At 39.6% G+C, this 26406-nt stretch overlaps 1 protein-coding gene across 4 annotated transcripts in view; it reads right to left on the bottom strand.

Annotated features, from left to right (window-relative positions):
- Positions 1-26406, bottom strand: part of CRYBG1 (crystallin beta-gamma domain containing 1) — a 95301-nt gene that overhangs the window by 6698 nt on the left and 62197 nt on the right. For all 4 annotated transcript variants that reach the window (XM_068937937.1, XM_009676919.2, XM_068937938.1 and 1 more), the window contains 16 exons: positions 23967-24014; positions 23681-23799; positions 22093-22255; positions 21006-21145; positions 18399-18525; positions 18049-18084; positions 17512-17654; positions 16872-16998; positions 16635-16780; positions 10049-10175; positions 9847-9879; positions 7965-8074; positions 7560-7689; positions 3800-3939; positions 1603-1726; positions 251-409 (listed from right to left, as the gene is read on the bottom strand). In XM_068937937.1, coding sequence (XP_068794038.1) covers positions 251-409; positions 1603-1726; positions 3800-3939; positions 7560-7689; positions 7965-8074; positions 9847-9879; positions 10049-10175; positions 16635-16780; positions 16872-16998; positions 17512-17654; positions 18049-18084; positions 18399-18525; positions 21006-21145; positions 22093-22255; positions 23681-23799; positions 23967-24014 — 1872 coding nt within the window. The remainder of the gene's footprint in view (positions 1-250; positions 410-1602; positions 1727-3799; positions 3940-7559; positions 7690-7964; positions 8075-9846; positions 9880-10048; positions 10176-16634; positions 16781-16871; positions 16999-17511; positions 17655-18048; positions 18085-18398; positions 18526-21005; positions 21146-22092; positions 22256-23680; positions 23800-23966; positions 24015-26406) is intronic.

Raw genomic sequence — 26406 nt, 5'->3', positions numbered from 1 at the left:
TGGGAAAAGTAAATCATAACTAAAATCTCTGAAAAATCCAATGACATCAAAAAGGGGTATGATACAACCAGTTTAATACCAAAAGAGTTCAATAAAAGAAAAAAACAACCTCATAAACCTACAAAAGTCATATTTTATCTCAAATGGATTAAGTCTAGAAAATACAGTAAGAGGATATAGTAGAAATTAAATTTGGAAAGTCCAGCCATAGGAGGGAAAAGAGAAAATTCACATTAAATTTGAACCTCACCCGGCATCTTATGAATCCATCCTGATAAACCCAGATTTGATCATCTGAGTCAGTATCTTCTGCAATTTGTATTCTCAGAAGATTCAAATTGTCTAGATTTCCATCAGCTGACATGAATTTTCCAGTTTCCTTGTTTCGAAGCCTGAAGTACACACGTTTCTACAGAAACAACAGAACTCTTTAACCTCAGTCTCTTTAGTGCAGAACACATCCTGCTCTGGTTAACTTCAGGGCACTCACTGCTCAGTACTGAACCTGATGCCTCTCTTTCTTTCCAACAGCTTAAATTTTCTGTTTGGAATTTAATTCTGAAGTCCATAAACGCCTAGGAGAGCCAAGCTTTGAGACTCCTCCATTCTGCAGGGATAGTTCTAGGCCTGTCTATGCACAGAAATCAGTGCACAGTAAGAAAAAGCTATGCATCTTGAATTTACAACATCACTAACTGTGCTCTGTGCTGACTCCCCACATAAAGACTCCTAGGCCTTCGTTAAGGATGTATTTGTGCAGTGCTGCTTATTTCAGTAACATGAAGTATTTCACTGTACATTCATGCTGTGGTTCGTTACACATGAACATTTCTGTTTAGACAAGCTCTCAAGCCAGAACGGTCAAAATGCGTTATTCTTAACTCTGCTTGAGGCTACATGAAGGCAATTCTATGACAGCAAACAAATGAATTTGTTACAGGTACAAGAGATCCGTGAATTACAAAAAGTTGTTTCCTCAATAAAATATGGCTCAGTAAGAACCTCAAGTGTTAGAGCTCAGAGAACAGCGGCAGCATGTGGACCAGATCAGATGGCCCCTATTTAGAGAACAAAATGAAAAAAAGTCATGAGAACAATTTTTACATTAGATTTGCAAATTATTTGCTATGTAATAAACAAACAGGGAAGGATTTTTTTTTTCCAAAAAAAGAAAAAAAAACCCACAAAAGCACTACTAATTGAAGTATCTGATTTTGTTCATCATTTTTCTTGTTGTTCCAAAAATAACATAAGATGGTACAGACAGCATGCCAGTGACTAGTTTGGTAGCGAATTATAAAACAGCTTAAAATGTTTTCTGTATAACAGTTATAGCCATTAATTTAGCCAATCCTTATATGGCATCTTCAGTTTAAAGCATACTCAATGGAACAGTTTAAGCAGAACTGCAAAGCCACGTAGCACAATCAGCTAGTTGTTATTGAAAACAGAACTGTAGAGCAGTTTCTTTACAAAATTGCCATTTCGGAAACCTGTATATGCAACAAGATCATATGCTGTTTCGACTGTATGATAATATCCCCTCACCCCATTAATAAATACAAACCAGGATCTGACAATCTCACAGCAGAGCCTACTCACCTGAAGTAAAGGTCGCAGAGAACCTATCTGACAGTAGCCACTCAGTTTATACCAATCTGGAATTTCATTCGGTGATAACAACATCTGACGCCCCCTATAATTACTATGTTCATAAATTATCCATCTAGGAAAAAAAAAAAAGATAGAATGTTTTTGCTGCCAAATCCTGCTTCTGAAATAATAAACAGGTTTAACAGAAACCTGTTACGCAAAAAAGTAGTGTTTAACTTAGAAAAGTCAATGACCCGCAGGACTGGGATTCTTTTTAACAGGTCTTCAAAGTAATAAAAGCATAGCATCATTTAGAGCAACTGCATTAAGATGAGTACCCTGGAGTTCACGTTTTGAAGTTCTGTTATTTAAAAATTACAAGCTGAATGAAACAAAGCATTTTTTTGGTCTTAAAGGGGTACCTAACTTTTAAATATCACCTGCTTTCAGGATGTACGGTGCCTCCTCAAGGATCATATATTTACATGCTATATATGCTACATTGCTGTATATGCAAAACCAGTAGTTCTATGGATCTTAATTTGGACGTGCCCAATCCACATGGGAAGGAAGCACCAGGGAAGCAGGGTGCTTGTGACAAGCAAATACTGGAACTACAACAGGGTGAAATGCTCTAGGATCTTTTAATCTCAGAACACCTCTCCTTTTTTCAAATACCTGAAAAAGGTGGGGGGGGGGGAAGGAGAGAAATAGGAAGGGATGGCCTATCCCCATCTATTCCCAAATATGGGATTAATACGGGATCCCAAATATGGGATTAAGAGAATTACAAATGACTCTTTTAGTAAGGGAAGACAGAAGACCAAAACCCTTTCAAAAAGGAGAACAGTAGGGGCAACAGACAGACACTGTGAAGCTTGTGGTTTGCGAGAGAACTAGTTCAGCAGCTGACACTGCAGTAATGAAAACAGAGTTTCCACATTTCCACATCGTGCTCTACAAGTTGCCAGTGACCAACCAGAAAAGACATTTACATTCAGCGGACAGGAAACACACACAATTCACTCAATTCCATGATTCCACTACCTGAATGATAACCATGCCCTTGGCAAAGAAACAACCTGATCTTTAACTTCATGTTATTTCTCCTTATGGAAAGTGAGAATCAACTATACTGCAGTTACGTTGAAAGATACCGTAATCTCAACAGACTCAAGAATACACAGCATTTATCTTTTGCACAGCTTTTCTCACGACATTTACGTTTCAAACCACAACACAACGAGTTAAGGAAACCCCTTCACCAATTTTTTCCAGATAGAGAAAACGTGCTTAGGATCTGGTATTAGCTATCCACTTGAGGGCAGTAGTAAGCAACCCAACAGCATCCCTCACACACCCACTTTGGAAGTTTACCTTGTCAAAAGAAAAATACTTAAACGCAGACCAGCAATAACATGGATCTATCATTTTTAAAGCGTGATTCTTCAGTTTTAAAAATCTGAGCATACACTTGAGGGAAGTCGCTAGAGGTTAACACCAGGAAAAGCACAGTAAGAGAAATTTAACAGATCTGCTGAAACACTGGAAGAGGCTAACACAGTGGTTTTCAAAATGCTTCCAAGTTTTTAAACTTCATCATGAGTTTTTTTCACAACATCTCTTATATCGTCTTTTCCATGAGTAAAACTAGAGAATACAACTGCTTAAAATAGCTTAAGAATTGACTGATAGCCAAATTATATCAAGAGTCTGACCTGATTCCTGAAGTGAAAAGGGAGTGCTACTACCAATGCTAAAAAGGGATAGATGACCTGGTCGTACCATTGTGTTCATAACAGCCAGTAACTCTTAAGGCTTATTAAAATGTTTTGAACTCATGACATAGGATATGGATCATGCACTGCATGACTTGTTATAATCCAGACCTAAAGCAAGAGCATGAAAGTTGGTTTTAAGAATGCTGTGCAAGCTGGCTTTGATGATGCTAGGGAACGAGGAAAGGAGCGAGTCCCCTTATCGCTTTTATATAAATTAATTTCATCTCAGAAAAGCAAAGCACCTTCTACTTTGTCAGTGATGGCACACTAGGACGTGGAAAGAGGATCTGAGAAATTTCTGTAAAAGTGCGTAAATACACTGCACACATTGCAACATTCCAATTTTATGCTCCTTGTTTTCTAGTATCTGTCATTCTGTTGAGTAACTGTTAACTCCAAAGATATAAAAATGATTTTCCACTTACGTGCCACCAAGGACTTGGACTGAAGCTATTCGAGGGTTGTATCCCAGGAACTGGAGATTTAAGATTTCTGTACTGAATTCAATTTTCTTTCCTTGGAAATCCACCTTTTCAAAAAGAGCTATGCGTGGCTCAGATAGCTCCTGTAAAAGGAAGGCAAGCACTTTCACAGGGCGTTAAAACTCCAGCTGGTGACAGTGAACATCGTTACCCCATATAGCCCTTTTATTTCGCACAGTTTTCAGAATAAAGTTTTTACTCTGCAACCAGTTATTTAGAAGAAACACAAATTAAAAAGTTGTGATACAAAACCTTACATAAAACACACAACGGGACTTTTTGCTTTCAACATAAAACCTTATCATAAAGTGCACACAAATGTCTTTGTGGTCGATTCTCACATAATATCTTAATTATACTTAAAAATGCATTTTCGTTAAAGCCATACTCCGCTTCCACTGCATTAAACCTGACTCACTGTAGGAATTCTTATCTTCAGAGCTGAACACACAGTAACACAACACTCTGATTTCTACAGCCTCAAATGATGACAGACTTGTCAGCGCTATTACTGCTTACTGCTCTCATTTTTAACTCTTCCAGTGATGACACGACAGTATCAATCTCTCACTAGACCAAAGCCTCAAGATTTGTATTTCTGAGGTCAAATTCACGACTCAGGCAAAAAACTGTAGCACCGCAATCCTCCCACTTGCTCTGGGGAGATGATTCTTCTGTCTCTCTGTCAAAACACTCCTAATTTCAAAGAGGTTCTGCCCATCTGAAACTCACTGCATCACTGAATCCACTTTAAATGCCTTCTGACATTTCAAGAACCTTGGGTTCTTCTCCGTGTGGCGAGACTTATCTGTAGTGGATCAGGAACAACCCCTCACAGGTAAGGTCTTCACTTCGAAGTTGGGAGGTAAGGGTTTGAAATCCCTCAGGATAAGATCATTAAGTCGGAGTGCCTTCGCGTCGTAATCTATACTCCTAGACAGAAACGACCCTGCCACTCCCCTTCTCACAAGCCTTCCCATCCTGACTAAAACCGATGCCATGGGCCAGAAGGGCTGCTTCCTGCTGGCATATGCTAGGCGCACGCACTCCAAATGCGCTGGCTGGACCGGGAACTCTGGACACGAAGGGAAGTCTAGACAGACTCACAACTGGCGTCAGGCACGAATGAGGCCGCGCCAAGGCAGAGGTGGTTCACTATACACATAGCAGCAGATACACATGCTTCCATATGCATTTATTTAGAAAAATTAACATGCTTAGCAATTCTAAGCAGTGCTTAAAATCCTATTTAATCTTCCTTTAGATGTTTAAGGGCTCAGAAGAACGTTACATTAGCATCTTCATTATCTCAACAGCAGTCCAGCTTATCACATGACAACTGAACTATGCTTCCTGTTTGCACGCATGGTGTGGAAAATGCCGGGGTAGGCCAAAAATCAGAGTAGGCTAATGCCCACAATGAAAGGTTAACACCAAGTCAGACTGTCATGCCTCAGCATGGGTTAAGAGCCCAACATGAATAGTTACACCGAGATCACGTTCCGGTGCGTGTGCTGCTTCAGCCTTTTTACAGATCTGCACCTGCACTGTGCGATACAAAGCTGGTCAGACAGCAACCCTCGAGCCACATGCAATATTTCAGAAATAATCTATTTAGAAAGAAAACAGAGAAACAAAAGAAAATCCTCCAGTTTTCAACCACACCTTCTACTCCGGGCGTTTTCACGTTCTGCAGCAACACTGTTATATAAAACATTCCCCACAGCAAGAAGTACAAGGTCAACTAAGAGTTTTCTAACTTGCGCTCTTCCCAGGTATTGCACTGCACAAAGGCGGTTCCCATGTATATCTATGTTTAGCAATTTCACAGAGCTATTTGTTAAAAAAAATTGTTTTCGGTGCGATCACTGAAGTATAAATCACATACAGAGTTGTCTTTACAATATGTTCAGGGAAGAGAACATGTAGCAAATCTAAGAAGGAAAATGATATTTTCCGTCTGCAATGCAACTATTTGGAACACGCAGAACAAGCACAATCTAGCGCAGATATGGTGGTATAAGTAAACAAAAACCTTGAGCTTAGGAACAAAAGCCCTCTTAACTTCAAAGTATCTGAAGTGTCTCTTTTTTGTTGCTGTTTTTTGTTTTTGTTTCCTTAGAAATGGATCTCTGAAAAACGAGACTAAGTAAGTATAGTAGCTTGACATTAAAATAGAAAAGGTTCTTTGTGTAGAGAAACATCATGAAAAAATTACGGGGAAAGTTGTGGGACAGCAAATTGGGGGCTGGGGGGAGGTGTTAAGACTGGCATTACCAAAACAAACCTAAAAACAAATTTGTCATGTGAAACTTATCTGGAATAAACTGAAGTTTTTGTAAAATTATGAAAAATTAACTGTTATAAGACGCTTTAACTGCTTATTATCTGTATACAGGTTTGCTAACAAACAGCTGAGCAGAGTGACCGACTTTCCTCTCTCCCTCAAGCAGAAAGCCTCTGAAGAAGAAAGCAGCAGTACGTGATCTGTAGATAGACACAGCTCTCCACTGCTTTCTAACTGTGCTAAATCATAGGGCTAGGACAAGTTTCAGAAGCTTTTCAAGAGGCAGAGAACTGTTGATTGGCTGTTTTGACATGACATCCCCCTTCACAAAGAAGGAATTTTCCAAGAGTAAGTTGATCCTTCCAGAATGAAACAACAAGCATTTTAAATCTCAAAACTCAACAGCGACCTGTACGAAAAGCCTCTTAATTCACGTAGGCAACCATCCATTAAGCTTGGCTAGAACCACTTCCACTCTTTTTAAACAGGATCTGCCTACTGGACAGCAAAACAGCTCAAAAGACAGACATACTTGCTGCAGATGTTTGTTTACATCATACATCTAAACGCTCTAGAGACATGAAAGACGACGACACATTTTATTTCTCCTTAGTCAACTGCTACATCACTGACGAGCTACCAAAATGACAGTGGAGCACAGTAAAATGGCTAAATTCAGACAGTCAGTCTACTCCTCCATTTTTAAAATAAATACCATCTCTTCATTTTAGTTGCAGTAGGTTCCTGGATACTCGAATACATTTTGCTAATGATTACTTTGATGTTCAAAGATACTTGCAGATTCCACAACTGATCTATCATAATGATTGGTTATAGGCTTGAACAGACTTGCTCTTCACCAGTGATGAGTTACAAAACACGCAAACGTTGTTTGGGTTTGTATCCACCACACATAACAACAGCCAAACTTTGCCAAATGGCACTGGGCGTTGCGTTGCTTTACTTTATCTAGAAGGGTGCATTATTCTGTGATGAACACAAATTACATTTCCCGGATGGTGGCAATAGTATTTTATAATTACATTTATTTCATGCAGAGTTGCACAGCTGTAGTCTGCTTTTTAGCATGCATAAAAAACAAAGACAGCAGTACAGATGTTTCTTCACACTGTCCTACTGACGTTTCTAAACCTACTCTAAGAGATCTCTATACGGAAGTAAGTCTATCTGACACATCCTTGACTCCTTTTACAGGAGTCCTTTTGCAGGCTGTCGTTATGAACAGTGATGCCAAGCAGCTGCTCTCCTCTGCAAAATACTGACTGAAGATAGGACATTTAACTGCTACTGAATAGGAAAAAGAGTGCCGCTTTGCTGTTCATGCCTCCCTATCATTTTTATTGTTGCAAAAATGAGGAGGTCAGAGATGTCAGTGTACTTATCTGCTTTACTTACAGTATGTATAATCTGTAAAGATTTTAGAACTGCTTGGGGCGAACATCCCATTGCTGTCAGATCAGGATAGATTCCTTCTTCTAACACGTACTGGTTACCAGAGAATTCTTCCTGGTCATACACTATGCAGCTGCAGGAAGAAGAACAAGTTGCTTCTTAAGAATTCTGTGCTAGTACAATGGTACTAGCGTTTCTTAGTCTTTAGCTACTGACAGAAATATTCTCTGTAATTTTTTTGTCCTGACAAGCTAAAATGATGCGTAAACTGCAAAGCATTACCATTTTTCTTTTCTCTTTAAGTCCCCACCTGTGAAACCATTTCACATGTTAGAAAGCTGGTTGCTTTTTTAAAAACTGTTACTGAACTTGTTATTTACGTTGCATGAATACTGCAAAATCACTTACCTGCCATCTGAAATTTTTGAAGACTTCGCAGCAAATGAATCAATGCGTTTTGTGTTTTTTTCAAATATTTGGCAGTTACCCTTGAAATCAGGCTCTGAAAATAACTGGACCTTTAAAAAGGTATAAGCACATCATTTAGAAACAATTCATTCCTCAACTTTCAGCAACGCGACTCTATCGTTACCTCTGTTACTAAATTAAAATCTACTTAAAATCCAGACTCCCTCAGCTGCAGATAATTTTTAAACACCTCATCAATATTGTAATCCATTTTCAAGATAGCAAGGTAACAATACCAAAATTTATTTTTGGCTGTAAATCATTCAGTAACATAAAAAATAATTTAAAAACCCACTGACAAAAAAGGATAGCTCTTTGGACCATCAGAAAGATTTTTAAATCCCCACAGAATGGCCAGAATTGGCACATCATTAATAGAAGAGCCATGAACTGTGCTTAATCCCTTTAATCTCCAAAATATGTACTCTTTCCACTAAATGAAAACTACTTATTTCTCAGAACAGAAGTGGTGCATAATCTTGGCAAAGGACTCGGACAGCATGCCAGCAGGCATGGTATATAGAGCCTATCTACCCTGGGAATACGTGCCCTGTTTTAACTATAGTTACAGCCACGTCAGTTCGTTCTTTACTCTGAGGATAAGAGAGGGTAAGTCACCCAGTGTCTTTTGTCCTTGTTTTTCAAGGAAAACATTCTAAACAGCAAACCTGCTAATTTGATTAGAGGGTAATTAACCCTGATCACGCAGAAGTCATTCACATTATCATTCACATATGCCTACCAGCTCTATCCACTCTTAACAGAGATACAAGTGCAGGCATGTACAGCGCTCTCCGAAAAGAACATGCTGATGAGGGATGCAGTTTGTTGACTACGAGCCATTTACTTCTTTGTTTCTTTAGGATAAGCTCTTAATAGGCAACATAATACATAGATGTAAATAATTTTCCATGCATATAGCAGAAAATAAGCAGCCTTGAGACGTTTACTCCTATAGCTTATATATTTCCCTGTACAGGAGATTCCAGCGAGGCATTCTGCTAATCAAGAATGCAAACCAAGACATCCAAGACTTTTCTCACAGGTTCTTAATTCCATGACATAGTCACCATTTTGACTGAAACAAAAATAAAAGTAACCTTGTAGAGAGAGAAACATGAAAAGATTCAGCATCATAAAAGGATGAAAAAAGCCCCCACATCAATCTTATTATCAAAACTACATATTATAGGACACGGTCCAACATAAAAATACGGTAACTCATGGAACAGACAAGTTCTTTCTGCCATTTCCTTCTCTTAGTGGCAAAGGTGTCATTAACTTTCAAGCATGACAACCCAGAAAACAGTATTTGTGAGTGAACTAGATTCTTTTTGAGTGCAACCACCACTAGGAGCACTGTTAACCAAAAAAACTAGGTTCAAAAAGGATTAAGTCATTATTGCACCATGTACACCACCACCTAACTCGCAGGGCTCTTGCCTCTGGGACAGATCCAGACACCTGCACCTGGTACCTGAAGTCCTGCATAGATGGGTGTGGGCTCCACATCCTCAGAGCAGACACCAGAGCAAACCCAAAGCAGCTCACTTGCCAAGCCAAAACACTGCCTGGGCATACAGGGGGTTCTGAAAACAGCTGTATATTAAATCCCACCTTTCCTGGACCTTAACGTGCCTCACCTAAGAGGTTCAGAAAACAGCCTTCCTTCACTTATGGTTCTCACGCTTTATCTTGCCTGGTCAACCATCTGTGCAAATACCTGGGTCTCAGTGGACAAACATCTGATCCCACTTCTTTATTTACACATGTTAAAAAGATACCATACAGTATGTTTCGTACGTTTAGAGAAGTGACTTACCTTGACTTTGCCCCTTTCGCTTCCAACAATATCCTACAAAAGTTTGGGGAATAAAAAGAATGATGTTAAAGGGTGCAAAAATAACAAACAAGTATACCAAAGCTTACTGTTTGAGGAGTGCACATAAAATGAATTTGATTTTAAAAAAGCCACAAATCCATCAGATACATGTATGAAACAAGTGTAAAAATAAACTCCTTACCACAACAATGGGTTGAACTGAAGATATTTTACAATTCTTGCCCCCCCATGCCTCAATGCTGGGATATAGCCCTTTATCCAGTATGTACTGCTCCCCTGTAAACTCCGGGTTCTCATAAGCCACCCACCTAGAAGAGAGAGAGCGAGAGAAAGGGGCAGGGGAGAACGTCACAATACTTTTTCCAAAAGAAAATATATATTCATTATTGCCTTAATGCTAACAGATCAGATAGAAAAAAAAAAACACTAATACCATTACTCAAACTGCGATGCTGTTAAAACTCTGAACAAACAAAACTCTCTCTCTCTCTCTATAACTATATATTCCAAAACCTACTATAACTGTATAGCTATATATTCCATTCAACCTACTGTTATGCCAGTATGAATGTGAGTGAACTAGCTAAAGCAGAACCAAAGTTCTGAACTACTAGACATTTTAAAAGCCATCTCTCAACAGAAAATTTGAGATGTTTCACAATTCTATTATTTTATCTAGATCAAGTTCTTTTCTAGAAAAACAAAGACATCACAATATAATTGTTCTGGATGAAACTAACTTTCAGAGTCATCTGTCCCATAAAGATAGCTACAGGCAACATTAAAAAATTGGTATTATCAAAGCTCTGCTCTGTTTAAGCAAATATATATCCCATACAAGTTAAGTTTGTAACAAAAGGCCTTTATGCTAACGAAAGCACAGACTGTTCCCTGCTAGGGATCACAGACATCAGCAATAACAACTTCCTTGGCAGTTAAACATTAAAATCATCAAAAAAATCTAACCAGATTAAGGTATTTAAGTTCAAAGCAATTATTACGACTACTCAGCCTGACCTCACGCCTGACAGAGGCACGGACTCTCAAATTTCTGCATTAAGCTCTTTAACTTTCGGCTCAGTCAGAATACATCTGTCTGCAAAGACAGTGAACTTTGCCTAAAAAAAACAGTTCCAAAATTACAAAAGCTACCAAACATGACATGTATCTACCTAACATTCAGTTACCCTTGCAGCACTTCGTTTCTAGTCAGAGCTTACGGAAGCGTATCTGCTACCAACCAGTCTTTAGCTAGACATAGCCTACTACATTTAAGAAATCTTCTGTCACGAAGCTCTTCTATTCCAGTCTCCACACTGTAAATCCGGATAAAGCATTTCAGCATCAGTGCTAACTTTGCTTTTGTTATAAGCTACCTAAATCCTTTAGTCTTGCACTGCTAGGCCTTCCAGACCTTCTGATAACTGGATTCCGGCTCCTTTTAAACGCCTTCCTCTCCCCCTCGCCCCTTTATTTTTGAGGGCTCACATTACTATGGCCACAGTATCGACTGTGTTTCATTCATTATATTTATGCGGGGATCAGAACATCTTCCCGGTTCTGCAAGATAATTTTCCACTCATAGTCAACTAGACTTTAATTTTAGCCCATGCACTACACACAAGTGTACCCTAGGTTATGCCAAAACCCACTTACTGCAAAGTCTTCTCACAGAATTTTAACACTAACAGAAAAACTTCACATCATAATACAGTGAAGCTATATTGAATTTTTAAATTCACAGTGGAGGCTAATTCTCACCATCTGAATTCACTATAAAAGGAATTTTCTGTGTTGAGCAACTAGATTCTATTAAGCTGCAGTTTTAGTCCAAGTACAAACGCCAGAGCATCTGCAAATATAAAAAGCAGGATAACTTCAAACTAGAATGAAGTTACATTGACACACGTGCGCTAAGACTGTGAGCTTCACATTGTCCATGGCAAGCACCGACATAGTGATTCACATTTATCACTACTCGCACCTCTTGGTTTGCCTCAGATATAATCAATTATTCTAAATTGTTAAGCCCTAATTACTCAAGGCATATTTCAAGACACACTCCTAAATCATCTCATGCTAATTTATCAAAGAGACATTGGTATGTACAATAAATTAGGCAGAAAGTTCAAATGTCTCAGGTGTGTTTATACCTGTACATCACTTACACCAAAAGCTGTGAAAATGATCTCTCCTTAACCAATTTAAGGTCAATCTCTTCTCCGTGGTGCCCAGCAACAGGGCAAGAGGCAATGGGCAGAAACTGAACCACAGGCAGTTCCATCTAAACCTGAGAAAAAACTTCTTCACTGTGAGGGTGACAGAGCACTGGCACAGGTTGCCCAGAGAGGTAGTGGAGTCTCCTTCGCTGGAGATATTCAAAACCCGGCTGGATGCAATCCTGGGAAATATGCTGTAGAGGACCCTGGTTGAGCAAGGAGGCTGGACAAGATGATCTCCAGAGGTCCCTTCCAACCTCAACCATTTTGTGATTCTGTGAATTTCTTAAGCGGGGTGTTCATTAACGTTTTCCCTGCACAAATACCAAGATATAACTATAGTATATGATACTTGGAGCTTGCCTGACACCTACAAAAACAGATGTTTCTGTTCGTTTCTAAGGGTAGGAGCCCTTAGGTACCCATGGGAGAACGTTTCAGACAAAGCCTCCTGTTCCTTCCATCTGTGATGTCAGCACTAAAGTTCAAGAGAACCTTTAAAGGAGTCAGGAAGTTAAAATTCACAGGTCTGTGGGATATGGGAAATCATAGGCACAAAGGGATCTTTATGCTACCTTATCACCCTGTAGCCATTCCTGTAAACCTTCATGAGATAAATAACCTGTTTTCTCTCTTTCCTATAGACAGAATTTGTTCACTTCTTCCTCTTTGTTCATCATGATACAAATCTGCCAGTGCCAGTTATCTCCCAGCTTCCCTCCCTGGTCCTGCGTAGTCTAGCTGATTAGCATATATAGTCCAATTTAAACCCGTTGTCTCAAAGTAGCATTTAAACTTTAAAGATTGTGGCTTCTATTTTGGAGCTAAAGGAGAGCTTCTGCGCCTGAAAACCTACTTCTCACAGCTATGTCATTTGGTTTAATTAAGGTGTTATCATATCTTCTGTACTTGAGAGGGAGAAGTCAGTCCTTCCAGGAGGTAGTCTGCCCTGCTGTAAGATGAGCACCTGAGCAATACCAAAAAGGAGGGATTACTCCTCTTGGCTGATGTTAGAAAGCATCTACATGATGAGAAAGGCCACCATTTGAAAGCTAAAATTAAGTAAGGTGAATCCTAGAGCTAACTGGGGACAAAGCTGTTTTCAACAAGTCATCAGTCACTAATTTTTTCTTGTCTGTTCCTCCAGACCCTAGATACTGTATATGCAAGATACATTTTAGGAAAGATAACGTGAGTGGAATAGCACTTTTACTTTGTAGACGATGCTGTTAGCCACATCACTGCTTCTGGCAGTCCCGGACGGTGCTGTGGAGTGAGGTCTCCATCGCCTTCCTGGCCACGACCTGGGATGAAGCTGTCACTCAGCCTCGCTAAGGCAATTTGTTGGCTAGGGTTACAAAACGATGGCATTAAGCAAACTGGCTCCCTCTGAAGCAGAGGGGTTGTTGCCATGCTGCAGGTGCATACTGCTGTTCTTGTGGTGCTTGGCAAGCAGGGACATGGTGCTTTCTTTTAGACAGAGGCTTTGCCTTGCTCTCCTGGCCTTTCTGCTAGCCCAGAATTGGATTATTGGGGGTGTTTCTGAGGTGTGACTGAGCAACAGCTGCTCCTGAATTCAGCTGCCTGTTCCTGTTGTTGCTATTACTGCTCTCAGCAGCTTGTGTTTTTTCGCTGCATTCAGAAGGCTGTACAAGTATTTCAGCAGTGAGCCCTGGCTCTAGAAACCCTCTAACCTCATGAGCTGACAGGCGTGGGCGAGTGGTAGTGTTGATTCCATTCATTTCAACATACGCACGTGTTGAAAGTGAGCTACGTGAACTGCTTCTGTATTCAGGCTTGTTAGATGGGAAGAAAAGTAATAAACGCTACCAGGAGATGCTTGGGAGGGATCCGGTGCGTTTTATCATTCACTTCAGCGGAGGTTTGCTCTTGTACGCAGCATCTCTTCAGTTTCACCCACGTTATCTCCCCGAATGCATCTGGTACACTAGATTAAATATACTACCTAACGGCTCCTGTATAAGGACTGCTCATCACTTATTGATCTTCTCACAATATCACTATATATAACAGAGGCAGCCAAAGCTTCATTGTAGGCTAATTATTTGAAAAGTAGGGGAAAACCAGTATGAATTACAGAACTACAGTAAAACAAACAGCTATGCTGAAAACAAACCTGGAGAGGTTCTTCCGCCAAGTTAAAAAAGGCTTGATAAAGAGACGTTCAGTTTTTTGGCACAAGTTTAGCACAACTGACATGTGTTCACAGATAAAGAAAAGGCACGTTTCATAACATGCAATGCCTATGATTTTGATCACTATTAAATCTAAGCACAAAGAGTTATTAAGCAAACAGGAAATCATAAATTGTACAGCACGGTTGCTTTCAGTACTTGCTTAAACTTGCAAAGGGTGTTACCTGTTGCTACTTAATACTTCCATTTTCTGCCATTTACAGTACTGCCAATTTGGAAGCAAAGATGAAAATTATATTTAAGAAAGACAGGCCTCTCATTTTCTAAGAGTTCGAGTTGCTTTCCTCCCCCCGCTCTCCCTGCAATATGGTAGAAAAATTATTATATCCTGGATTTTGGGCTTGGCTATTTCTGAAAAATGCTAAGAGCAAAGCATTTACCCATTTATTTTATAAGACGACAACCCTCACCACCTTTGGCTATGTTTTTCAGAATCTGTTTACACTGGATTTAGCAAAGGTATTACAGTATTGCTTGGAAACATTCCTCAAAAGAACAACAGCTGAAAATTTTATGCAGCTACCTCTCAACTACCCACAAATGGACTACTCATTCCCCAAACGCAGAGCTGGGCTGTCCTCAGCAGACAGTTTTAGAGAGACAAGTTTAGCTCAAAACTTTTTCAAGGATACCTGTGCTCCAGAACGACGGCCTTTCGTTTCTTTGATACAACCTTTATATTGCACAGAAGTAAAGTAACTACATGAGAAGCGTAGCTCAGATGTTACCGGTTACTGCTACAACTGCTTGTCCCAGATACCTGTACTTAAAGAAGTGTTATGGAAGGTTCAGGGATTCTTTGCATTTTAATTTTTGAAAAAACAGTAAGTATTTTCAGTATGATATGAGGAATTACATCTTAAAAAAAAACTAGGAGATGGAAGTTACAGGGGCAGTAGCAGAGCCTGTGGGACAAGGGCTTTGTTTTTAATAACTGTTTTTAATAATTTCTACCCAGCTTTACCATCAGAGCATTAGAGAAGAGACACTCAACTATTAAAACACTATACTAAAACACTAAAAAACTCAAGTAGGATTCCCCTCTCAGCTGCAACAGTCACATGTACTAGAACAGCTACACAGAAGGTGTGATAGGTAACTCCGAACTTGTTTCCCAACCTTAGAATATGACTCTTTCCCATGAATTTCCCGCGTGTATTAGGGAAGACAAAGAGGGCATAATGGCTACAAAGGGCACCAGGTAGGAGGGGGGAGGAAAAACAACAAACAACCCCGCCCCCCCCCCAGAGCTGTCACAGCACGTTCAAATACAAAATAAAAGTATTCCTTAGGAATGCACTGAGAGCTCGATTCTGCCGTCTTCATCCAGAGCAAACTTGCAGAGAGAGCACACAGGAGAGAGGTGGGGTATGGCTCCGTAAGGCAGCCCGAGTTCCCTGCTTACCAGGCAGCGACAGCGACTGCCTGTCTTGCACTCCTTCAGCTCTACTATTTTAAGTACTTTGGTATATTTGGGGCCACGATTGCTAATAATTCCAAAATACTTGGATGCAGTCCACAATGCCATGAAACTTGATCTGCAGCTGATGCCCAGAACAACTCAAACAGCAATATCTACCAGCTTACCAACTACGTGTGACAACACATGCGACACAAAGAACGAGAGCAGCCAATCCAAATGGGATTTTAGGAATCCCATTTTAAGAAGTACTATAAAACTATTAACCTATGGGATTCACTGTAAAAGTAATGTTACTTTTAGGAACAATTCGATTAAGAACATGAAGAGTGGAAAAAAAAAAAAAAAAAAAAGCTGTCCAAAAGATGAGCTGAGAACACACGCTGATTTACTACCTTAAATTCTATTTAGCATCAGAATTTAGTAGCAAGTGTGATAAACTTCATCTCCATTTTACAGGCACATAACTGAGCAGAAGGACTAAGGGTTTGCCTCTGGTCAAACACAAGAAGCCTCTGTCAAAACTGAAAACTAGTTCCCTAACAATTTTTGCTGTTAAGATGCTTTAAAAAAAAAAAAAAAAAAAAAAAAAAAGGCCATGAGAGCTTGCTATTTTTACCTCTCTGATGACATGTCAACTCATATACTTTCATACTTTGTAAATCAATTAGCCAGCACTTCCTGGGAACATCTGATCTCATTGCGAAAAGAAAACTGATTTACTGCACACATTCACAAAAACAATGAGCTGCACTTTCCACATTGTGCAGTCAAGGGCAGCAAATTTTCATCTGAAGACTTTCCACACAGATATTAAGAGTCAGAGTGCAGAAAAACATTTGCAAAAACTATCATACTCTAAAAAGCTTAACAGCTAATTTAAAATTAAATAGTTAAAAATTTAGCACTTACACTCCACTTAGTACATTTATAGACTGTGTCCTCAGCCCGTATCCAGTGTCTTTCAAATTGGAAATAATTCCTAACACATTAATATTGGAACCCTTTGATCCAAAGTCTTTTTCACTGTACATCACCATATGGGAATTTGTGAAGTCCTGTTAAAACAAAGAGAAGCACTGTAAGGAAAACGCAACAAGATGTCTCAGTGTGCTCAGGAGATACCTACTACGTGTTCTTGGAACTTACGCCAACAACAGGTCGCAGCGATTGCAGTTCTTCATCATAACCACCCCAGTCTGTCCAATCCCGATAAGCTCCTTCTTCCAGCAAGTACTGATGGCCTTCAAACCTGGGCTTCTCATAAGCAACCCACCTAAACAGCAACAAGAGTCTCTGTGTGAAAATGGATACCTGCTGCTACGTGCTGTTATGCAGCGCACACAGATGGGTGAAATTTGTTCTTTCTTCATCCCACTTTTCTTCTAAATACAGGAATCTCCTAATCCCATGTAGATGGGAAATGAAAAAAGCCAGATGAAATTCCGTGACCGTTACATGCCTCGGGTTTAAAAGAACTACATTAACTAGGAAACTAGCACTAAGCCAGGCGAGAGGGGAGTTAGCCAACTTAGGTCGCTCCAGCTGCTTGGCAGCCTTTCTGTCCTCTCATCCACTATCACGAGATCAGGATGACACCGAGTATTGTCCAGAATGCAGCCCTTGCTGTGAATATGGGCTGATTTAACCCAGACATGCATCTAAAAATCAAGAACTAGGAAGACATGGATAATAACAGGGCACCGAGTTTTATTCACTGCAGTTTCCAACCTACAGAGTTATTACATCTACTGAAGGACAGATATTGCTGATGTTTTCTCATACTTACACTCCTCCCAGTACTTTCATGGATCCCACCGATGCAAGTGGAAGCACTGTCTTTTCTTCCAGTTCTTTGTTATTGAGCATAAATATTTCTGATTCTATCTCCACATGCCTCCCTTCAAAGAAAGGCTTCTCATAAACGATTACCTGTGGCAGAAACAAAGTAAAATAAACAGTTGTAGACAGCATGATAAGCACATCCTGACAGCAGACAGTTTCTTTTGCATGGGCACATAAAGGTAGAAGGCAAAACTATGAAACTAACTAGTGGGATCTCTCTATGTTCTTCAAGAAGTTGCAGATGCAATATGAGAACTTGAATATCATTACCCATCTGCATTATCCAGACAGCTGTTAATACTGTCATATACACACGTGATGGACGCACAAGCGTGCCGGAAAATGCAGTTGCATGGTGTGTTCACATACAGGAGGACCAGGCACTAGACCATCAGTAGGCAGGATATCAGCATGATAAATGTGTTTACCCACATGTAGCTTACGTGTCATAAAACGGACAGTCTGATAAACAGATTTTTACCTTTGGCTCTCTAGTGAATTCTACTTTGCGACCACCCTATTAAAAACAAAAGAGAGACAGATACAAAAATAAATTGTCTATACTAACTATAGATAGTTATAAACTCTTTACAAAAGCCAGAATTCTTTAAGATGAACTATTCTTTGAAGAACACAAGCCAAAAAATAAGGAAATTAAAGAAAGAAATGGATACAATCAAGTTTAGGAAGTTAAAAAGTTTAAAATAATTTTTTTTGGAGTTTTTTTTTCCATAAAGACTAACACTTTTGAGAGTCAGGAAAAATCTAGCAAACTTATCTCTGACACATAAATGCAAGTCACATAATTTGTAAGCGATGACAATATTTTACCATTTTCAAGGGCCTCATAGACCTAATGTAGGCTTCCTCCTTCTCCCAGAAGGCTAAATCGGGATATTCACCAGGCTCCAACATTAAGGGGATTCCCTGGAAACCAGGTTCTTCATAAATTAGCCATCTAAAGCAGAGAGGAGTGGAAAGTAAACAGTGGAAAAAAAAAATCTGAACAATATAGAACAAAATAATATGCTTACTTTAGGAAAGACATCACTGCACCCTTAAGAAAATTTTGTTCATCTCTATCATCAAAACTCCCAGCTATAAGCTGGTATTCTGGTAAACTTCTGTGCCTGTGCAAGAAGCACCAACAATGCATGTGTTTTGCTTGAACAGGGCTAAACAAATTTGAGTGGAGTGAACCAGGCAGGTAAGGATTTGATCGTGTCTTATCTGGGGCAACAGAAGTTTTAGACTGATGTTTCAAGACTTAAGATTACTGCATAGTATTTTTAGCATAGCTTTAAAATGCACAGAACTAATTTTCTAGAAGTTGAAAGATCTCTTCTAACCTAGACTTGTATTTGCTCCAAGCTCTGTTCAACCGAGAATTACTTGCGTTATTAAGTAACATGTAAAAACCCCACCAGCTCCTAGTAAATCTGCTTCCTTATGGCTTGTACCTGCTAATAGTCTGCTATGAAGTCATCGTTTCCAACCTTCCTTATTGAGACGAATATTTTCAAAGTTTTTTCAAAAACATCTTAACCAGTAATCTCTTATTAGAAACAAAGAAACATACCGCTGATCGCTGCACAGAAGGCGGTAACTCATTTCTTCCAGTTAAATTTAAAATTCAGACTAAACAGCAATGCTTTGTGCAGCCAACCCTTTGAGGGTGTAAGGACCATAATGTACAAATCTGGTGATATTAGAAAGATGTTAAAATAATCCACCCTTTTAATATGCTTAAAGGGCAGATTCTTAGCTGATGGAAACTGGTACAAGTTGATATAGTTTCACTGACAGCATACAACTTCAGAAAACAAATAAAGAGCTCTTCTTTTCTTGCTATCTGAAGCCAAACACGCCGTATCTTGTTACACGGCTAATTCCATGTAGTTACACTGCTAAACACTACCTATTTAAGGGACTCCACGCTTGGCAAGACTAAAGCGGTGACACCACACAGTAAGCCCTCCACTTCTCTAAGAATTTAAACACACGGGAGACCCAAGGGGGAGCATAATCAGAAGATAATGGTGCACTGCCTCGTTTTTGTTGGTAGCTTTTAATAAACAGCAATTGAGCACACACACTGGGAAACCTTAGGAAGATACCGCCACACCCACATAGCAGGGTGACTCAGAATCAAAGCCTACCCTTAGCTGCCAGTAAAGTGAACTGCACTGTACTTGTAAATTAAAGAAGTAAAGCCCTGCAACATGGAACAAACACAGCAGCAGCAGCTCTTACTTAATTTCTCATGCAAGCAGATGGCAGAAACGGCTTCTTTCTACACAGGACTCATGAACCGATATTGGAAAAAGATTATTTTCCAGCCATCTATTTTGCTTCCTGATGCAAATACCACAGTCTGCAGGTCTGGGATCCACAGGCAACATCAAATAAATTTGGACTGCAAGATTTTACTCAAATTGAGTGCAAAAAATACTCTCATTCCAATGCAAAATAAGGACCAGCCTGAAGTCTGATGGATGTGCAAAGGCCCTGACTCCTTTCCCAAAGACCTGTTACTTCACTAGTCACAAGAATACGTCTAAAGGAGGAACAGAAATAAAGTTTATTAATTGACTTCACCCACATTGGATCAGCATTTGAAATAGTATCTCTGATCTCATTATTGTTGGAACGTGCAGTTCCATAGAAAAAACTCCTGTCAGAAAAAACAACTACTCAGGTAACTTCTTAAAATTTTCCTACGCACCTGAGTGCTTCTTTTTTTTTTTCCCCCCTTCCTTTTTTTCTTCATAAAGATTTCATCAGGTAAAACATCCTTCATCTCGGAACTAAGACGCCCCATTCATCAGTTTATCTGACTATAGCTTTGCTGTGGTACATAACACTTATGGACAGATGGACAGAAGCGTTAAACAGAACGCTTGCAGAAAGACGGGAGCAGTATCACACATCATTCAGAACCGAACGGCAGACGGGCAAACGCTGCTAGTGTCCGACACGACGCAGCCAGAAGGTAACAACCAACGTCCGTAAGCCTTGAAAACGTTCCACAGAATCTAAATCTGGTGATTTCAGGTTTCCAGAGGAAAGCAAGTAGAAAATGTGGTCTTATCATTATGGTTCATCCTCCCACTCTCACTCCTGATAAGCGCGCCCGAATGAGAAAGAGCAGCAGAGAAAAAAAATAATTCCTTTACTACAAACACGCCAAGGTTACTCTGGCTTTATACCCTGCAAGCAGAAGAAAATCTGCTTCCGACATAAAACGTTTTAAGAGGTTAGCCTCTCCAAGGATGAAGCATTGCAGTAACGTCCTAATGCTACTGTCAACAAATACTACCAAAATACGTGACCAGAGTAAACATATTCTGCCTGCTTGCATGTCTGATAGGCGTAACCAGTGGCTTGAAACAAATTCCTTTCATAGCAGCACAGGTTCACACAGAACTATGCACTTACATGCCCCAGTGTACTTTGATAGAACAGGTCTTCTGAGCGGTGCCAAACACGCCCGTTTCTTCCGTGTCGTCAAAAAAGGAAGTCACGATTCCTAGCCCTTCAGGTTCTGTATACAAATCAATTCGGCAAACTCTGTAATCCTGAAAAATGAAGACGGCCATAATCACTTCATCTGTGCTGTGAGTTCTGTAATTAATGCGGTTAACTAAATCAGTTTTGAAACTCCTGCTAATTTGAAATCATCTCCCTTCTTGTCAATTACTGCTGTTTTAGATACCTTTAATGAAAACGTAACTAGGCCAGTTGTTTGCCTGTCTCTGTACGGACAGAGACAGCGGTCAGTCAATCTCTAATCAATGTCTACATTGTTTACTTTCTGCCATCCAGGCAGGAATGCATCTTCTGTCATCACTTAACATCTCCTCTAGCAAATTAAATCCTAACATAACGCCACAGGCCATTCTTGAAAAGAACTGTAATTGAAACAAGAATTGTAGTTACAAGCAATATATTCCTCCTTTTCGTTTCCCAGACCAGTATCTTTACAGCTCTCACTTATTTTGACAACCTGCAAAGCTAGCTACTTAACAGTAGCTTAGAAGTGCATACAGAAACGCGCAGGCCCATTGTTCCACAGTGTGTACTAACTCTCTATTTTGCGCACACAGGGGTATTTCCTGAGTATCAAACAAGTTTGCATGGGTGCAAACTGTGTATATACAAAAAGTCCATGTGTTTTTGAAAATATGACCCTGTGGACTTACTGATGGCTTGCTGGGATTCTGAGAGAGTTACCAAATCAGAAAATAGATACTGTATATTAAATTTGAAAAGCATTTTGAAGATTATTCTAATGAAAAACACTGACTTTTCTTCCTGCCATAGCCTTCCAGTGGATGGAATCCCTATTCTGATAAAATATCATCTATTTTGTTATTAAATCACAAATTCAACACGGAAGACTGTTTCATTCATTTATGTGTCATGTTACACTTGTGCCTTAGTGCACCAACAACTATTTGTAGCAATGTAAAACATCAGCAAACACTAAGATCTATACCAGGTTTTACTTTATGATATTACTTGCCTTAACAACATGTCTTATTGAACCAATCACTGTAGGCTTTTGAGATTTGCATTCATACTGCTCTTCAGAAGTACCTGCACCCCATATATCAGTGAGTTCCAGCTCTCCTTCTTCCAGAGGAATAGAAGGGCCTTCAAAATTTGGTTTCTCGTAAAGTATCCAGCTGAAAATAAAAGATTCTTGTTTTTAATGGTACTTCATCAGATACATTTTGCAAAAACCATGCTCCTATTCAACAAATCTTTTCACAAGAAGTAGTCTTTCAGACTTCCCTCCTCCCAGTACAGCTTAATCACCCAGCACTGCTGATGTCAGTCATTTCTGGTGAGTGCAATATTTTTTAAAAGCAGTGACAAAAGCCAAGATGCCTGCTGCTGACTTTCTAATTTCATCAAAAAGTCCTCCACCCATTTAGACTGATGGTTTGGGGCAGTAGGAATACTATTTATAAATACCATAACTTTTGCATGAGATAGTAACCAGAACCAATTAATCGTTCAGAATATATTGACACTGCAGACTGCTGCGTCATGTATAAACACAAGCTACTTGAGTCCTGGGAACAGCAGCAGGGAGTCCCACAGGGGGCTGGTATGGATGTACTGAAGGGTAGTAAAGCTGCTTAAATGGCAAGCACAACTTTATTGCTAACCGCAGGTGTGAATGTGTAACTAGATGAAAACTATATCCATCTGCAAATACAAAACCCTCCCCTGGAGCTCTCAACTGAAGGGTAACAGTCCCCCAGTGCAGCTGAAAAACATGCTGGGGGAGGGAAAAAAAAAAAAAAAAAAAAAAAGACGACAGCCCTGGCTCACAGAGGTCAAGAGATCTTCATTTCAGTTTTCTGAAGCTATCAGTGTACTTCCCAGCATCTCCTACTACAGCTACTCCTTGCGTCTCCAGCTTGCTATCCGATCGTTACTTTTGAGAACCTGCTATCTGACTGTATTAGAGCCTGACACTCGGCCGCAACTTAACTTGCCAATGCTAACCACAGTAATAACGCCTGTTGTGTTAATGCTACAAAGAAGGTATAAGGAAAAGTCGTTCTGACTTACTCTCAGACAATCTAGCTTTTAGAGAAAAATTCAAAATCCCTTCTGGGTTCACCAGAGAAACACGCAGCTATCCTTACAGCACCATTTCATACCTTCGGACATAGAATATATAGAATGTCTTCTGCATCCAGATTAAAAGAGCCAAATCCATGTCACTCCTGGCTTTAAAATCCCTTGCTAGCCCCCTTCTTAGCTCAACTAAAGCAGTAGCCAAGAACCCATAAAGAGGAGAGGGGTCAAACAGCAGCACACCTGGAAAGCATCTGTCATTTCATCTCTCCCCTGTGCCTGCTGAAATGTTGCACCACTGGATTCCAGATTGCCACATTCACTCCAATTTTGCAGCAAACTAGGTTAGCTAATACAGAACTTTCTACCGCAGGAGATGAAATACCACATTTCTAGCTCAAAGGTATCTACATTACATTGCCATTTGCAAAGCAGACCTACACGTTGACTCTGTTCCAAGATATTTTCAGTCTTGCTAGGATAGGCCCAACAGTATAATGCAAAAATTAATCTCTTACCATCCTCTGATGACTTTAACTAGAATTGTTGGTGACAGAACCCAAGAACTGCAATCCAGTACATCGTGGAAAACTTCAATACCGTTCTCTTGATCGTCAGATTCACTGTATATCACCAGCTGTTATTATAAATTAATAAATGTGTATGCGTATGTATACACATAGACATATATATACACATAAACACAAACATCTATACAGATAGATATAAACTCCACCTTGCTATGCTTTTCAACATAATCATAAACAGTTAAAAAAAAAAAAAAAAAAAGAAAACTCATCTTACCTTGCCAGGTCTGGGATTGATTTTATTTTGTCCATTTCTTGCAAATGCCTAACAGACAGTGGAGGGAGAAAGGTCACAAATACAAAACAAATCAAAAACCTATTCAATAAGGACGCCGAGTTATAAAATAAGTTAGTGAAAATAAATTAAAATTGCTCTGAATAGTAAAAACCTGAGAACGCTTCATCTATACCTACTTCCCACTTCTGTTTTGTTTTCTTTCTGAAGAGCAGTATTTTGTCATGCATATACAAATTTATGCTTTTTTTAAAAAAAAAAATACACTGGATTATTGTGTCACTAAAGCCAAGTGGTCTCAGACTTGGTATCGTTTAGAATCATTTTTATCAGCTTCCCAGATATTCCAGGAATTTCAGATATCCTTGGAGACTACTTAGAAAATTGATGCTATGAAAGCACATGCTCTACAATCACAAAGATATTAAAGAAAGTTCAAGTGTCTGCTGCCTATAAAGGATGAAATTATTTTTCCAGGAATATCTGAAGAGACTGGAGGAGATATGATAGCATATGAACTAACTAGCATTAATAATTCTCTTCCGAACAGCTTGTAACAAGATACGTATTCTTCAGAAAGTATGAGGCTCTGTACAGTAAATGAAAGACTGAAAACGGCAAGAATAAAAACAACACATATTCAGGTATACAAAACCAAAAGCAATAGTTTTAAGTCAGCGGTGAATTTTATGATATATAATACGCAGGAAAAGTTGTGGTTGTATCCTGTGATCTTAAAACTAATTTAAAAAGGGATGCAATGACGTGTTTGGCTTCCTAGCAAGGCCAGAAGCCCTCATTCTGGAACAGGGTTCCACTGCGTTAGGTACCACACAAGTGCAAAACACAAAACAGATCCTGTCCCAAACAGCTCACAGCCTAAGACAACCAGCAACACGTGCAAGGAACTCATGAGAGCATACTAGTCAGCGGCCAGGATGGGCAGTGGTCTCAGGACAGAGTTCTTAACCACCATCAGGTTTTTGTAGGCATCATCAAAACGAGCTGAGGCATGACTGGTTTTCTGGCCTCTGCTTCAATTCCAGTCAGGACTTGCTCTATGTTTTAAGGAATGTCAGAGTCATTGTTTTAGGCTGCCCTTATTCTTTTTCTTCACGTGGCCTATTAAGTTTTTCATCATCTCCATCTTAGTCAGCGGAAGACGTACAGTAGGTATGCGTCACACAAACATTTTCAGCTCCTCTCTGACTTGAGCAAGACACTTCAGAGTCAGCAACGGTGCTGCAAAAGTCCTGGGCCCTATGCAACCTAACCAGTTTTCCCACAAGAGCAAACTCTTATGTGCCTGTACATCCCCTACCACATCAGGCCCCTATAATCTACTGAAATATGGAAACCTACTCAGGGACAACAGCGTAAGCAGCAAAAAAAATCATTATCTGCATTAGTCATTTAGCTTCAAAGCCAGGTTTTGAAATCTAAGCTGCCCCATCCAGAGGAAGAACACATTTTTAACTGGCAGCATAAGCCTTCATCAGTGCAAAAATCAAAACAAATTTTCATGCCCATGCCAATTAAAAGACTTCTCTTGAGAGAAAAATCTCCATTCTCAAAACTGCAAGGTAGCACAGATGACTCCTTTCTGTAAGGTGAAGGAAAAAGGAGTTATTTCAACTACTTCCCCCTGTCCCGCCTTTCAGTAGAACAGTAACAGCAGATAACCATTTACTTTGGAAAAATACTTCAAGCTTCTCATATCCTCCTTCTATTCCACAGACCACATTAACGGCTATTAAACTTTTGAGATTATAGTTCTTCTCATGGTTCTTGGATCTTCTGATGATACTTTGCCTCTTGGGTAATAATGCAGACCCTCATCCACAAAAAACAATTTATAGTGCAAGGTATTTGTTCATGATTCTGAAAATAGAATATAGAAAGTTCTCCCGCATTAGGGTAGAGTTGCCTCTGAGGGAACGAGTAGGTCTGCCTTCACTCAGGGTGAACAGATGCTCGAAAATAGACAAAGGGATATCCCTCCAGAGAGGCAGCACTTTCAATCATTACTATTATCCAGTTTTTAAAGCATTCTTAAAGATTACATGTCTCTTCTACCAAATGCATGGAAATACTGGGAGCAGAAATGCAAGGCTGAGTAAGTTTGCCTCCTTACCCACTTAACAGGGCAACGTGTCAGCATCTTACTGGAAGAGCAGAGGCATCAGCGTCAAGAAAAGAAGCAGGCGCAAGTTTTCTGAAGTCCACAGAAAGCATTTTACTGATTTACAGTAAATATGGCCTTAGTATGAGCTTTCTTTCAAAAGAGAAATATTCAAGCCTGAAGATAAATACGAACTGACAGGCTATTTTTGAATGTATGAAGAGTCCCAGAATAAAAGCACCACACAAACATAATCAAGTTAATAGATGCCACACATGCATGTCATTTCCACGTGTAGCC

The sequence above is a fragment of the Struthio camelus genome, chromosome 3 (assembly GCF_040807025.1).
Source record: "Struthio camelus isolate bStrCam1 chromosome 3, bStrCam1.hap1, whole genome shotgun sequence".
In the NCBI taxonomy this organism is placed as follows: domain Eukaryota; kingdom Metazoa; phylum Chordata; class Aves; order Struthioniformes; family Struthionidae; genus Struthio; species Struthio camelus.
Note: the sequence above shows the minus strand (reverse complement) of the source record. Positions and strands in the feature narration are given on the sequence as shown.